This window comes from Rattus norvegicus, chromosome 1, assembly GCF_021556685.1.
Source record: "Rattus norvegicus strain SHRSP/BbbUtx chromosome 1, alternate assembly SHRSP_T2T, whole genome shotgun sequence".
In the NCBI taxonomy this organism is placed as follows: Eukaryota; Metazoa; Chordata; class Mammalia; order Rodentia; family Muridae; genus Rattus; species Rattus norvegicus.
The window spans coordinates 109,441,461-109,458,723 of NC_141534.1; the positions used below are offsets into that span (position 1 = coordinate 109,441,461).

The following is a 17,263-nucleotide window of genomic DNA, read 5'->3' on the forward strand; positions in this document are numbered from 1 at the left end:
GACCAGCTCATTGTGGGCAGGTTTTGTGTCCAGGGCTGTGGGACAGCCCAGCTCCTGGTGTAGATGAAGACTGAAGTGTCCAGTCCCAGACCACCCTTTGGCTCCTGAGCTTTGTGCACCCCTGGTGGGAGAACTGTAACAGTTCTCTTTGTAGCAGACAGAGACAACAAAAGAAAACCAGAAAAAAATGCAGATTTATGGATACCAGTTGCAATGAAAGCATGTATAAATGACTCCCACACCTGATATTCACAAGACATTGAGGAATAGGAAAACAGACTGTAGAAAACCAGAAAATGAGGGAGAGCATGTACCCTAGTAACATATCTTTGTCCATTGTTTAATTTTAATCTGACCTGTCTCTATCTAAAACTGTGCATCAAGTAGCTACATTATGTCTTTATATTCATTTTTACAATATTCAAAGTAGGGGAGCAAACCAGACAAGGAACAATGAAATAATCAATTGTGAAGCTGTGGGAGTCACATAAGGACAATGATTACTCAAGTATTAAGAACCTGGTGATTTGATAATTTACTATGGGTGGATGACTTAATGTATATCATTCTATATTATGCAAGATAAATGTAAAGAGAAATACATGACATCCTTTCATTTAGAAGTAGAATTTATTTTAAAGTCTCAGTATCTATATAGGATATATAAGGAAAAATGTAGTTTCCATCAAGTCTTTATGTTAGAATGCAAAACATATAGTTTTAAAAATATTAACAAAATATGAAGTAAAAGAAAGTGCTGTTGCTATGACAAAATCTACTCATAAAAAACATATTCAATAAGGAGACTCACAATTTCCATGGAGTATAATCCATGATCATCATAACTAGAAACATGACAGCAGGCAAGATTGATATGGCACTGGGGCATTTGCTGAAAGCTCAAATGTGACCCTCAAGCTTGATGCAGATAAAGTGCTAACTGGTAATAATACTGGCTTTTGAAACCTCAAAGACTACCCCTAATAAGATATCCTCCAACAAGGACAAACATTTTAATCCATCCCAAACAGTTCTCCCTACTTAGAAGTAAGCATTCCAAAATTGAGACATTTTTGGATAAACCATCACATTTCAATCCTTGTACCAAATAATTTTGTAACTATACCACAGGTAAAAACACATTAATTCCAACCTGAAAAGTACTTACAGTCTTTCACAGTCTCAAAACAGTTTAAAGGTCTCTTATAAGACTCAAAGAAATCTCATAATTGTAATTGTAACTCCTTGTCAAATCAAATAGCAAAGCACATTTTTTCCAACATACAGAGGCACAGATCATACATTATCATCCATTCCAAAAGAGAGGAATGGGGACATAGTGAGGAAATATTGAGCCAAGCAAAATCAAAATCTAGCAGGGCAAAACCTAAATCCTGTAACTTCATGTTTTGCCATCAAAAGGCTGAGATTATTGTGAATGTTCCGCTTTTTTACTGCAATACACTTCTTTCTCTTGTGCTGGTTTTGCTCTCTATAAAGCTCTTCTTGGCAGGTATCCCATATTTCTGGCATCTCCAATATCTTGGCACTTCCAGTAAATCAGGCTTCATTTTCACAGTTTCCAGACCTTTCCAGGTCTCCGTGCAAGGAACTTCTGCTTTGTGGTTGGTCTCCTTCACTTTTCCTAACCTTAGAGGAAGATTCTACAACCCTATCACTCTTGCCTCCTTCTTGATGCCAGAACCAGATGACTGATACTGCCAACTTCTGCAGTCTGCTCAATATTAAACTGACAAGTACATGTTTGGTACATAAAGTGGCACAGATCGTACAGCTTCACGTTTTTGAATTACATTTGCATAAGCTTTGATTTATTGCTTTCATTTTCTGAATAATTTATTTTCTTTAAGAGAGTCTTTAGCTACTTCCTTTGTGTAAGTTGAAAGCTTAGCTGGGTGATGTCTTTTCCTGGATCAATACCTCATTTATTCCATTTCCCATCAGGCCTTTCTTTAAACTACTCACCTCTCTTTTTTGAACTTAAAAAAAGCCTTGTTAATAATTAAAATGGAAACACAGCATATGATCCTTTTCTGTTAAAATAAAGACAGGGTAGGGGCATGCCAGGATGTTGAGGTGGGAATGAGTGGGTGGGAGGGGCAGCGTCCTCATAGAAACAGGGGAAGGAGATGGTAGAGTGGGGAACCAGGGGAGGGGATAACATTTGAAATGTAAATACATAAAATATCCAAAAAAACAGAAAAAATGAAAAATCTGTTGATTTGCTTACTTTAGTCTGTTGATATTGTATTCTTTTAATTGTAGGGCAATTGAATTATCACATACTGCAGCTTTACAAAAGAAATATTATTTTATAGAAAGTTTTACTAAATTTTACATAATTAATAAATGCTGTGGATTCCTGGAAATGGTATAAATTTAAAATAAGTTTGATTTCAAGGGAGCCTATGCTAGAGGAACTCATTGGAAACTTGAGGGATTATACAGTAGGAGAGTAGGAGAATCATGACAAAGACAAGACTGAACCATGAGATGCTAAGTAGTACACTGTGAAGGAAACAGAGGACAGACATTCTCCATTTCCCTGTGCATATGGATGCTGATTGATCTCATTATAAAATCTGACTGGACTCTTCCAATGCTGAAATTTGAACATGAGTGAACTTGAAGATGAGGACTCCACTGGGTAAATAATGATTTAACGACTTCTTTTGAGAATATGTATTTTTTACTAAGAAATTTATATTAAAAAGACTATTGCTCCATACACTCATTAAAATCTACAGAAATTAGTAAAATCTGGGACTATAAATCGTATCTATTTTACCCTTCAACACTGAAGAAAGAAAGGATACTATTTTGCAAACTATAACATGAATGTATCCACTATCAAGTTAAGCAATGCAACTCTTTCCTGCACTTCATTCAGCCTTCTTCTAAAGAAGGGATTTGTCAATTGTGGTCAAAAGCTCTCCTAGACACCATACATTTTACAAGAAGTAACATCAAAAGAAGTTGGGAAAGCCCTGAGCAAGATAACTGCAAAATACTGCACTCAGTATTTATAACAAGTCAAATATCAATCAACTTCTACAACATTGACTACTTTCCCAACTGAGTTTCCTTGGGTCACCAACTAAACAATGGTATGAAAATGGCACAAACTGATAAGGACATAGTTCTCTTCAGAACTATTTATGACTGATCAAAGCAGCTCTTAGTCTCTTCCAGACTGTTTTTAATCTCTCTAGATCTTTCAGAGGAACCCATCTCTATACATTCTTCTGTCTCAGGAGTGTCTTGCATGGCTTGCTGCAGAAGTAGCTTGAGAGACTTCCGTTGGAACCGATGATGCCTAATGGCACCTACGAGGAAGTAAATGATGGGGTTGGCACAGCCATTAACACAGGATAGAAATAATGCCACTGAATAAAAACTACAAAGAAAAATATAATTAAATCCCTCAATCCACTCTAAGAGGAACCAATAGATCCCATAGGGCAGACCAAAGAGCAGGAAGACCATCACTGTTAACACAATGGCCACACACAGCCTGGTCACAGGAATCCTGTGTAAGCCACAGAAGATAGTAATCACCAAGGCCAGACTGGACACCAAGAGAAGCACAAATAAAATAATTAACCATGCAGTAGTGATAAAATCAAATATCGGACACCAATGAGAACCACTTAAACTGAATATGAAACCACATTCCTTTCCTTCCAAGAGGCTCAAGACTAGGGACATGACCCAAAGCAAGGTACATATGACAATTGATGTGTGCCTTGGGCGTTGGCAGCGATACCAGATGGGCCACAGGACAGACAGGCAGCGTTCAAGGCTAATGGCACTAAGAATGCTCAGGCCACAAAGATAAGCAAAGTTTCTCACAACAGTGAAAAATGCAGGAACTTCGATGGGGATGGAATCAGTGTCCAAGATATTATATAAATAATGTCCAATATGAAAGCAAATGCAGAGAAAGTCAGCACCAGCCAGGTTGAGGATGTAGACAGAGAAGGCATTCCTAGGCATCTGGAAGCCCAGAAACCATAGCACTGTGGCATTTCCAACCAGCCCAACTAGGGCAACGATGAAGGAAAGCAAAATCATTCTATTAAACACTACTACACAAAAGAACATTCCAGGGGCGCTTTCATTCACAGCTGTGCTGTTTAGGATCTTTGAGTCCACTCTTAGCATTTCGCTGATGTTTCTGGAAAGAAAAACAAGACATGAGCACATGTTATTCACTCTCAGATTCACAGGATCATCCATATATGTTAATGGTTTTCTGGTTCATAAGGTGGTATAACAGGATTGCAGAGATAATTTATTAAAATCAATATTTCTGCAACCTTAATTTAAGTCTAGATTATATTTATTTAGGCTATCCATAATCCATAACCTGAGTTGATATTAGAGTAGTTGATGGTTCCACTTACTCTATACACTCTAAGTGTCTTAAGCTGTTTTAAAATTCTTGTTCTAAAACAAACTATTTCTCAGAAAGAAACAAAACTCTGATCCCAACTTTTTTTTTCAGTCCTAAGGCTGGTTATTCTCTGCTTTGGGAACTCAGGAGCCAGAAGCATGACCAAGAGCTGCTGCTCTCAGTCTTGGAGGTAGAGGGCTAACAATTGGGAAAATATGTAAATCCTGGAGGACAGTCATAAAATGTATGTCAAATTATACTGAGACCAGTATAAAGGAATGAGGTCTATTGCATGACTCGGTTTCTATTTCAAATTCTAAACTAGAAAAGAGGAAATCCTCTGAGGACACTAAGCACTTTTCTGTTACCCATCTGTACAAAAAATATCTATCTTTCCCTAAGAACACAATGAATAGCTAGAAATTTTCACTCAACAAGTGGATAAATAAATCACAAAGCAAAAAGTAGATGTGAATTTAGAATAAAGGTTTTTAAATATTTTAAAGCGAGACCGGATAAACAGTTCTCTGCACCCAAATCCTGTGGGAGGGAGAGCTAAACCTTCAGAGAGGCGGACACGCCTGGGAAACCAGAAGAGACTGCACTCTGTGCATATCCAGACGCCAGAGGAAAACACCAAACGCCATCTGGAACCCTGGTGCACGGAGGCTCCCGGAAAGAGCGGCGCAGATCTTCCCGGTTGCTGCCGCCGCGGAGAGGACTTAGGCAGTACCCCACGAGCAAACTTGAGCCTTGGAACCGCAGGTAGGACCAACTTTTCCCCTGCAAGAAACCTGCCTGGCGAACTCAGGACACACAGAGGCAAAATTCCTCTACGACCGGGCACTTCCTGTGTTTACCGGAAGTCCCACACCCTCGGATCCCGGCCCGCAGCAGCTCTCTGCTCCCAAACCCCGTGGGAGAGAGACCTCACCGCCTGGTCAGGTGGGCACTCCTGAGGCTGCAGGGTGGAGGAGACCACCAACACTGCCCACCCCTGCCCACATCCCTGGCCCAAGAGGCAACTGTATAAGGCCTCTGGGTTCCCGTAGGGGAGGGCCCAGGAGCGGCAGGACCCCTGCGCCTGAGACACCGCCGGAACCTGAAGGAAACAGACCGGATAAACAGTTCTCTGCACCCAAATCCCGTGGGAGGGAGAGCTAAACCTTCAGAGAGGCAGACACGCCTGGGAAACCAGAAGAGACTGCACTCTGTGCACATCCAGACGCCAGAGGAAAACACCAAACGTCATCTGGAACCCTGGTGCACGGAGGCTCCCGGAAAGAGCGGCGCAGATCTTCCCGGTTGCTGCCGCCGCGGAGAGGACTTAGGCAGTACCCCACAAGCAAACTTGAGCCTTGGAACCACAGGTAGGACCAACTTTTCCCCTGCAAGAAACCTACCTGGTGAACTCAAGACACAGGCCCACAGGAACAGCTGAAGACCTGTAGAGAGGAAAAACTACACGCCCGAAAGCAGAACACTCTGTCCCCATAACTGGCTGAAAGAAAACAGGAAAACAGGTCTACAGCACTCCTGACACACAGGCTTATAGGACAGTCTAGCCACGGTCAGAAATAGCAGGACAAAGTAACACTAGAGATAATCTGATGGCGAGAGGCAAGCGCAGGAACACAAGCAACAGAAACCAAGACTACATGGCATCATCGGAGCCCAATTCTCCCACCAAAGCAAACACGGAATATCCAAACACACCAGAAAAGCAAGATCTTGTTTCAAAATCATATTTGATCATGATGCTGGAGGACTTCAAGAAAGACATAAAGAACTCCCTTAGAGAACAAGTAGAAGCCTACAGAGAGGAATCGCAAAAATCCCTGAAAGAATTCCAGGAGAGCACAACCAAACAGTTGAAGGAATTAAAAATGGAAATAGAGGCAATCAAGAAAGAACACATGGAAACAACCCTGGACATAGAAAATCAAAAGAAAAGACAAGGAGCTGTAGATACAAGCTTCACCAACAGAATACAAGAGATGGAAGAGAGAATCTCGGGAGCAGAAGATTCCATAGAAATCATTGACTCAACTGTCAAAGATAATGTAAAGCAGAAAAAGCTACTGGTCCAAAACATACAGGAAGTCCAGGACTCAATGAGAAGATCAAACCTAAGGATAATAGGTATAGAAGAGAGTGAAGACTCCCAGCTCAAAGGACCAGTAAATATCAACAAAATCATAGAAGAAAACTTCCCTTACCTAAAAAAAGAGATACCCATAGGCATACAAGAAGCCTACAGAACTCCAAATAGACTGGACCAGAAAAGAAACACCTCCCGTTACATAATAGTCAAAACACCAAACACACAAAATAAAGAAAGAATATTAAAAGCAGTAAGGGAAAAAGGTCAAGTAACATATGAAGGCAGACCTATCAGAATCACACCAGACTTTTCGCCAGAAACTATGAAGGCCAGAAGATCCTGGACAGATGTCATACAGACCCTAAGAGAACACAAATGCCAGCCCAGGTTACTGTATCCTGCAAAACTCTCAATTAACATAGATGGAGAAACCAAGATATTCCATGACAAAACCAAATTTACACAATATCTTTCTACAAATCCAGCACTACAAAGGATAATAAAGGGTAAAGCCCAACATAAGGAGGCAAGCTATACCCTAGAAGAAGCAAGAAACTAATCATCTTGGCAACAAAACAAAGAGAAGAAAAGCACACAAACATAACCCCACATCCAAATATGAATATAACAGGAAGCAATAATCACTATTCCTTAATATCTCTCAACATCAATGGCCTCAACTCCCCAATAAAAAGACATAGATTAACAAACTGGATACGCAATGAGGACCCTGCATTCTGCTGCCTACAGGAAACACACCTCAGAGACAAAGACAGATACTACCTCAGAGTGAAATGCTGGAAAACAACTTTCCAAGCAAATGGTCAGAAGAAGCAAGCTGGAGTAGCCATTCTAATATCAAATAAAATCAATTTTCAATTAAAAGTCATCAAAAAAGATAAGGAAGGACACTTCATATTCATCAAAGGAAAAATCCACCAAGATGAACTCTCAATCCTCATCTTCGGTTGGTTTATACACACGTGTGCAATTTCTAGGCTTGAAAGTAAAATGATGCTATCTGGTGCTGGATAGAGGAGCCTTATTTTTTATTATGGCAGCTTGCTATTTTTGTAACATAGTGATTTTGTTGAACACAATAAAGTACAGTAGTAACTGATCTCCCCTTCTTCCTGGATGAGTGAGGAGATGATTAAATGTTGATGTCAGCATCCTTGAGCATATTCAGATGAGCTTCTGCTTCTGTTGAAAAGGATGCTGTGTTTGATTGTGGTCCGAAGCTTTGAAGCACTACTTGGCATCTCCTTCCTTGGAGGTCTCACTGTTTAAACATAACAGATTTGATAGCTTGTTGGTAAGGTGAGGTCCAGCTTGTCTCCACTAGGTCATCTTCATGTGAATCCGGTGGTTATACGGTTTTGTTCTAGGGATATTTCATTTTTTTAATAACGGTTTTAGCTGACATTCATGGAGAGAATGAATCCTTAGAACTGTGCCACTAGTGAAAGGAAATCCTGTCTAGAGTATGTTTCTTTACAAAGCTGTGTCACACCATCATTTGGGCCCTCTGCTGGAAAAGTAGAATCAAGTCTCAAATAATGCCTTTTAAATTGTATCCTCTAGTATTATAGATGTAGGACAGTACTGTATCAGACCTCTGTGGATGTAAAATAGCTTGTACCTGCTTTATGATACGTAGTAGTGACCGTGCTTTATCAGAGCTGTTTTTAATGATGTTGCTCAGAATGTTTTCTTTCCAGATGATGATTGAGAAGCTAATTTAAAAAAAAATGGTGCCAGGTACCACAAGAGTAACAGAACTGTGCTGTTTTCTCGAGTTTTGTTTTTTTACTTTTTTTTTTTAATGGAGTGTGCTGGATGTCTCTACAGTTTTGTTCAGATGACTGCAGAACCTGGAAAAGCGGTTGCTGCTGTTGATGCATAACACACTGCTATTATTGGTCTTTTTATATAAATATAAATATATATATACAGATATATAATTTGAATTTTTTGAAACTTTAGCTGTGCTGTCAACTTTGGAAAAAAGTATCCCCGTTTACTGTGTTGAGTTGGCACTGTACAGAAATTAACAGCCATATTGGTCTAGAAATGTTGAACTTAAGTTTTTTCCATTTGTACAGGGGTAACACACTGTATTAAATATGTAAGGTCTTATCTACATGGGTTTGATTACAAAAACTAATAAAGTATTCTCTAAATTTAAAAAAAAATAAAATAAAATAAAATATTTTAAAGCAACTTCAGTGCAACAAATTACATATGAAAAGAAAAAATGACATTTTTGATGATTCTGTCAGTGTATGTCTCTTGTATTCTTGAAAAATGGGTTATGGTGAAGAGATGGCTAATGATGGCCTTTGTCATTCCCCAATCCCAGTGAGAGAGAGAATAATATACAGCAATACTAAATAAAGGGGGTTGTGACACAGAAATATCTACAGTGCTTGTAGACAGATGTTCTCTTGGAGGAAGTTCTACTAGCCATGCTATACTACTTGTGGAATACCGACATATAGATTCTGGAACAGGAAAATTTTCTTAAGATCAAGGACAGTCTAAGCTATATAGTAAGTTCCAGAAAAGCCTGGGTTAAGGGAGAAAGCAGAGAGAGAGAGAGAGAGAGAGAGAGAGAGAGAGAGAGAGAGAGAGAGAGAGAGAAGAATATTAGAGTCAATTTAAAGAACAAACATGTAAATCTTTTGTGAATATAATGGGCTGGGATTCAGACTAAAGCACAGAAAATTAATTACATAAAATAGACTGTCCTTGATTTAAAGGAACATATGGATATTCAAACATAGGTGGTGTTCCAAAATACACATCAAGAAATGACATCCCTTCAAGTCTCCATCTGCACCCAGAGCAGGGTCTGTCCCCAAACCCTCAGAGGCAAAACCTGCTCACAAAGAACTGGCCTGCCAGGAGCTCTCTCACTCCTAATTGCACAGGTGTGACCACACTTTCTCTCTACTGAGTATCCAAATAAAGACCTGTGGGGAGCACACTGGGTACAAGAGCATCAGGGAGGCCTGGGACAGGACACATCCAATCTCCATCTGCACCAAGAGCTGAGTTGTCCCACAGCAATTCAGATGCAAAACCTGCCCACAGAGAGCTGGTCTGCCCAAAGTGCTCTAACCCCTAAGACCCCAGGCTCACAGGCCCACAGAAGAGACGAGCTCCAGTCAGAGACAGCATGACCAACTAACATCAGAGATAATCAGGTAGAGAAAGGTAAGTACAAGAACCTAAGCAACAGAAACCAAGAGTACCTGGCATCATCAGAACCCAGTTCTCCCACTACAGCAAACACTGGATACCCCAACACACTTGAAAAGCAAGATTTGGATTTAAAGAACATACCATGATGATGATAGAGGACTTTGAGCAGGACATAAATTACTCTTTTAAAGAAATACAAGAGAACACAGGTAAACAAGTAGAAGCCCTTAAAGAGGAAACACAAAGAGCCCTTAGAGAATTACAGGAAAACACAAGGAAACAGGTGAAGGAATTGAACAAAACCATCCAAAATCTAAAAATGAAAATAGAAACAATAAAAAGTCACAAAGGGAGACAACCCTGGAGATAGAAAACCTAGGAAAGAGATCAGGAGTCATAGGCGCAAGCATTACCAACAGAATACAAGAGATTGAAGAGAGAATCTCTGGGGCAGAAGATACCATAGAAAATATTGATGTCAAAATAGTCAAAGAAAATGCAAAAGGCAAAAGCTCCTAACCCAAAACATCCAGGAAATTCAGGATAAAATAAGAAGACCAAACTGGAGGATAAAAGGCATAGAAGAGTGCTAAGATTCCTAACTTAACAGGTGAGTAAATATCTTCAGAAAATTATAGAAGAAAACTTCCCTAACCTAAAGAAAGAGATTCCCAAGAATGTACAAGAAGCCTACATAACTCTAAACAGATTGGAAAAGAAAAGAAATTCCTCCTGTCACATAATAGTAAAAACACCAAATACACAAAACAAAGAAAATATATTAAAAGTGGTAAGGGAAAAATGTCAAGTAACATATAAAGGCAGACCTATCAGAATTACTCCAGACTTCTCACCAGAGATGATGAAAGCCAGAAGGTCCTAGACAGATCATACAGACACTAACTGAACACAAATGTCAGCCCAAGCTACAATATCCAGGAAAACTCTCATTACCATAAATGAAGAATCCAAGATTTTCCGTGACAAAACCAAATTGACACAATATATTTCAACAAACTCAGCACTAAAAAGGATGATAGATGGAAAACTGCAACACAAGAAGGGAACGTACACACTAGAAAAAGCAAGAGAGTAATCTTGAAAAAAAAAAAGAAGAGTCACACAAACACAATTCTACCTGTAACAACAAAAATAGCAGGAAACAACAATCACTATAATATCTCTTGCCATCAGTGGACTCAATTCGCCAATAAAAAGACATACACTAACAGACTGAAACAGAAAGAATACCCATTATTTTGTTGCATACAGAAAACACACCTCAGTGACCAAGGAAGAAACTACCTAAGAGTAAAAGGCTGGAAAACAAGTTTTCAGGCAAATAGTTCAAAAAGACAAGCTGGAGTAGACATTTTAATATCAAATAAAATTGACTTTCACCTGAAACTTGTCAAAAAAGAATAGGAAAGACACTTTATATTCATCAAAAGAAAAATCCACCAAGTTGAACTCTCAATCCTGAATATCTATGCTCCAAAATCAAGGACAACTACATTCATAATAGAAACCTTACTAAAACTCAAAGCACACATTGTACCTCACACAATAATAGTGAGAGACTTCAACACCCCACTCTCAACAATGGACAGATCATGGAAACAGAAACTAAATAGATACATAGAGAAACTAACAGAAGTTATGAATCAAATGAATTTAACATATATTTATAGAACATTTCATCCTAAAACAAAAGAATATACTTTTTCTCAGCACCTCATCATACCTTCTCAAAAATTGACCATATTTGTCAAAAAATAGGCTACAACAGATAACAGCAGATTGAAATAATCCCATGCACCCTATTAGATCACCACAGACTACGATTGTTCTTCAATAGCAAAAAAAAGTCCACATATACATGGAAATTGAAATTAAAGGCCTTTTGGAATTTGATGAAAACTAAGGCACAAAATGCCCAAACTTATGGGATACAATGAAAGCAGTGCAAAGAGAAAAAGCCAGAGTTCTGAGTGCCTCAAAAAAAAAAAAAAAAAAAAAACAGGACAGAGCACACATTAGCAGCTTGACAGAACATCTAAAAGCTCTAGAACAAAAAGAAGCAAACACACCCAAGAGGAGTAAAGGGCAGAAAATAATCAAACTCAGGGCTGAAAGCAACCAAATAGAAACAAAAATGACTATACAAAGAGTCAACAAACCCAGAAGCTGGTTCTTTGAGAAAATCAACAAGATAGATAAACCCTTAGCCAGACTAACAAGAAGACACAGAGAGTGTATCCAAATTAAAAACATCAGAAATGAAAAGGAAGACATAACAACAGAATCTGAGGAAATTTTAAAAAATCATCAGATCCTACTACAAAAGCCTATATTCAACAAAACTTGAAAATCTGGAGGAAATGGACAATTTTCTAGACAAACACTAGGTATGAAAGGTAAATCAGGAACAGAAAAACCATCTAAACAACCCCATAACTCAAAGAAATAGAAACAGTTTTTAAAAGTCTCCCAACCAGGACTAGATGGGTTTACTGCAGAATTCTATTAAACCTTCATAGAAGACCTCATACCAATACTCTCCAAAAAAATTCCACAAAATAGAAACAATTGGAGCACTAACAAATTCCTTCTATGCAACCACAATTACACTTATACCTAAACCGCACAAAGACTCAACAAAAAAAAGAGAACTTAAGACCAATTTCTCTTATGAATATCAACACAAAAATACTCAATAAAATTATTGCAAACTGAATCCAAGAACGGAACAAAACAATCATCCATCATGATGAACTGGACTTCATCTCAGTGATGCAGAGATGTTTCAGTATATGGAAATCCATCAACAAATTCAACTATGTAAAAAATTCAAAGTAAAAAAAACCAGATGATCATTTCGTTAGATGATGAGAAAGCACTTGACAAAATTTAACACCCCTTCATGATAAAAGTCCTGGAAAGATCAGGAATTCAAGACCAATACATAAACATAATAAAAGCAATATACAGCAAACCAGTAGCTCACATTAAACTAAACAGAGAGAAACTTGAAGAAACTAAAATCAGGGACTAGACAAAGCTGTCCACTCTCTCCATACTTAGTCAATATAATACTCAAAGTCCTAGCCAGAGCAATCAGATAATGAAAGGAGGTCACAGGGATACAAATTGGAAAGGAAAAAGTCAAAATATCACTATTTGTAGATGATATGCTAGTATACTTAAGTGACCCCAAAAGTTTCACCAGAGAACTACTAAGTCTGATAAACAACTATAGCAGAGTGGTTGGGTATAAAATTAACTCAAACGATTCAGTAGCCTTCTTCTACTTAAAGGATAAACAGGCTGAGAAAGAAATAAGGGAAATGGCGCCCTTCACAATAGTCCCAAATAGTCCTCTGTGTGACTTTAACCAAGCAAATGAAAGATCTGTATGATCTTCAAGTCTCTGAAGAAAGAAATTGAAGATCTCAGAAGATGGAAAGACCTCTCATGCTCATCAATTGGCAAAATTAATATACTAAAAATGCCCATTTTGCCAAAAGCAATCTACAGATTCAATGCAATCCCCATCAAAAATTCCAATTTAATTCTTCATAGAGTTAGAAAGAGCAGTTTGCAAATTCATTTGGAATAGCAAAAATCCCAGGATAGCGAAAATTATACTCAACAATAAAAGAACTTCTGGGGAAATCACCATCCCTGACCTCAAGCAGTATTACAGAGCAAGAGTGATAAAACTGTATGGTATTGGCAAAGAGACAGGCAAGTAGATTAGTAGAATATAATTGAAGACCCAGAAAAAACCCACACACCTACAGTCACTTGATCTTTGACAAAGGAGCTAAAACCATCCAATGGAAAAAAAGATAGCCTTCTCAACAAATGGTGCTGGTTCAACTGGAGGTCAGCATGTGGAAGAATGCAAATCAATCTATTTTATCACCCTGTACAAAGTTTAAGTCTAAGTGGATCAAGGACCTCCATGTCAAATCAGATACACTCAGTTTACTAGAATAGAAAGTGGGGAATAGTTTCAATCACATGGCCCTGGGGAAAATTTCCTCAACAAAACACCAATGATGTATGCTGAAAGATCAACAATTGACAAACGGAACACTGTCATTAGGACAAAATGGCAACCAACAGATAGGGAAAAGATCTTTACCAATCCTACATCTGATAGAGATCTAATATCAAAATAAGCAAAGAACTCAAGAAATTAGACTCCAGAAAATCAAATAACCCTATTAAACAATGGAGTGCAGTGATAAACAATGAATTCTTGGCTGAAGAATATTGAATGTCTTAGAAGTACCTAAAGAAATGCTCAACATCCTTAGTCATCAGGGAAATGCATATCAAAAGAACCCTGAGATTCCACTTCATACTAGTCAGAATAGCTAAGATAAAAAACCCAGATGATAACAGATACTGGCAAGGATGTGGAGAAAGAGAAACACTCCTCCATTGTTGATGGGATTGCAAACTGGTACAACCATTCCGGATATCCGTCTGGAGGTTCCTCAGGAAATTCGACATTCCACTACCTGGGCATATACACAAAAGATGTTCCAACGTACAACAAAGACACATGCTTCACTATGTTCATAGCAGCCCTATTTATAATAGCCAGAAGCTGGAAAGAACCCAGATATCCTTCAACAGAGGAATGCATACAAAAAATGTGGTACATCTACACAATGGAGTACTACTTAGCTATCAAAAACAATCGACTTCATAAACTTCATAGGCAAATGGATTGAACAAAAATGTGAGTACAATGTCACTTTCTTCAGTCACACCAGAAGAGGGCACCAGTTCTCATTACAGATAATTGTGAGTCACCATGTGGTTGCTGGGAATTGAACCCAGCACCTCTGGAAGAGCAATCAGCGTTCTTCACCACTGAGCCATCTCACCAGCCCTGTTATAATTCTAAGAATGCAGGGTAAATGGCAATAATGAATATACATTTTTTGGAACGTAATAAAAAATTTTATATTATATAAAAAAAGAGACAGAACTGAAAGAGTCAAAGGGTGCAACCCCATAAAAAGAACAACAATATCAACCAACCAGACACCACCAGAGCTCCTATGGTCTAATCCACCAACCAATGAGTACACATGAAGGAACCCATGTCTCCAGCTTGCATATGTAGCAGAAGATGTCATTGTCCAGCATCAATAGGAGGAAAGATCCTTGATCCTGTGAAGACTCACTTCCCCAATGTAGGGGAATGCCAGGGCATTGAGTTGGGGTGGGTGAGTGGGAGTGGGAACATCCTTATAGAGGCAGGGGATGGGGAAAGGAGTATGGGAGACGGGCAAAACTGGATAACATTTGAAATGTAAATACATAAAACATCCAAGAAAAACTAAAATTAAAAAAAAAACGAAGGGTGAGAAAAAAATGTTCTTTAAAATGAGTTTAAGGCAAGATGTATAACAATGGTGAAGAAATGAACACAACCACAGCAAACTCAAGTGACAAGTTTCAGGAGTTAATGATCCATAAAGAAGGCTAATGATGAGATTCCTTCTCTGCACTCATTACCCTGCCTTTATTAGACCTACTTATCTCGAAGCATACAGGATTATTTCCCTTGCTGTACCCTGCAGAGGGCTCCAGGGCATGCCCAGCTGCCCTAAGCAATCTATTGTCACCCCCCACAAACCAATCTCCATTGTCCAGTCATCTCTCTACACACCTTCATAGGACCTGTTGATATATGTAGATTTGCTCCCTGTACCCAATCCACTGCCTCCTGAGTCCTCTGGGGAATGTCTCACTGGCCCAAGTGCTGTACTATCCTCCTAAGCACTATTGTACCACAAATTCTGTCTGCCTTTCTACTGGAATCCTCTACTCTGTTTCCTCAGGGAGACACCCAGAAACTGGGATACTTGCATTACCTGATGAGTTCCATTGTCTAGCCCAAGGATACCCACCAAGGGTATCCCATATCAGGAAATAAAGGTTATATCACCTTCCAATACCTAGCACATCAGGAACATCCAATGACAGCCAGATGGTTAAAGGTCAGCATAAGCTCTCAGCAACAAAAGCCATGGCAATATGAAACCTTCAGAAAACATCTATCTTACTACCACGAGGTCTGATACCCTAACACACCTGACTGTGGCCTTAAACCTCGTCTTCTGAAGATAGTAGAAGCCTTTAAAGATGAAGCTAGTAAGTCAGTTAAAGAAATCCTGGAAAATATAAGTAAATAGGTGAAGGAAATAAATAAAACTTAGCAAGACCTGGAATTAAAAAATTAGAAGCAATAAAGGAAGCACAGACTTTGGCAATCCTGGGGATAGAAAACCTAGGGAAGAGAACAGGAAAAACAGACACAAGCATTACTAACAGAATATGAGATATGGAAGAGAGAATCTCAAGCACAGGAGATAGGATAGAAGAAATCAATGCAATAGGCAAAGAAAAAATGAAAACATCCAGGATACATGACCTACCATGAAAAGACCTTACCCAAAAGTAATAGGAATAGAAGAAATTGAAAAGTCTGTGGTCAAATAACCAGAAAATATCTCCAACAAAAGCATAGAAGACATTCCCAACTTAAAGAAAGAGAGGCCTATAAACATGCACAAAGCTTCCAGAACACCAATTACACTAGACAAGAAAAGTAAATCCTTCTGTGACATAATAATTAAAACACCAAAACTATAGAACAAATGACTTTGGCATCTCCTGTGTTTTCAGGAAAACCTGATTGTTATAGTACTCTCCACTTCAAGGTGTAGATGTATGGCCACAGACTAAGAAAAATAGACAATAAATTTGGGGAAAGGGTGACATAAACCTCTTACCTTTCCTCCATTTTTCTTATGGGAGATATTAGGTTTCTGTCAAGGAGAAGAGCTCCCCCAAATCAGCTGTCAATATGAAAGATGTCTGTAGTTCATGGATGGCAATGTGACTGTTGTTGATGAAGATGAGACTGTCAGAAAGCCTTGTGGTTTCCTTTACTTGCATCTGCTGACATATGAGTGCCACCCCTTTGAGTCATGCTCTTCATGAGACTTTTTGACATTTGGCCTCTGGTCATGTCAACTTTTCTATCTTCCTTTCCCTGTTAGTAGCAGTAGAAACAAGAACTTTCCTATTAAGTTAGTCCAGTTAATCAAGGAACATCCAATTGCTGGGACTGCAGAAAGGTAACCAACCAGCATCAATGTGGATATTAGGGATTTGAACTCAGATCCTCACAATTGCAGAATAAAAGTTTTAACTACTGAGACATCCCCAGGACTATGAAGGAACAGTATTTTTTACATCACATCCAGATTGCAGCCCACATACTCCCTCTCTTTGCAGACTGACCCTCTGCTACTCCTCTCTCTAATAACCCCACCTTTTCTCATAAGAGAAGTGTAAACCTTCCATGGGTACCACTCCCATGCTGGCACTTCAAGTATCAGCACAACAAATTACATGACCTCACACAGAATCCAGACAAGATAGCCCAGCTCTAGAGGAATGGGATCCAAATGCAGTCAACTAGTTCAGATGCAGGTTCTACT

General features: G+C 38.8%; 1 protein-coding gene across 2 annotated transcripts; it reads right to left on the reverse strand.

Annotated features, from left to right (window-relative positions):
- Positions 1-614: 614 nt before the first annotated feature.
- Positions 615-16,682, reverse strand: Mrgprb3 (MAS-related GPR, member B3). 2 transcript variants are annotated; one of them, XM_087592710.1, is made up of 3 exons: positions 16,550-16,661; positions 3,874-4,198; positions 615-3,347 (listed from the first exon to the last, which is right to left on the reverse strand). In XM_087592710.1, the coding sequence occupies exons 1-3, from the start codon at positions 16,558-16,560 to the stop codon at positions 3,255-3,257; spliced, it is 429 nt and encodes a 142-aa protein (XP_087448836.1). In that variant the 5' UTR covers positions 16,561-16,661; the 3' UTR covers positions 615-3,254.
- Between the last annotated feature and the right edge of the window lie 581 nt (positions 16,683-17,263).

Bases quoted from the DNA above. Each gene is read 5' to 3' on its own strand.
- Mrgprb3 (XM_087592710.1), bottom strand. The intron at 3,348-3,873 runs GTGAGAAACTTT...ACTTCCTCGTAG, and splicing joins TTCCTGCATTTTTCACTGTT to GTGCCATTAGGCATCATCGG.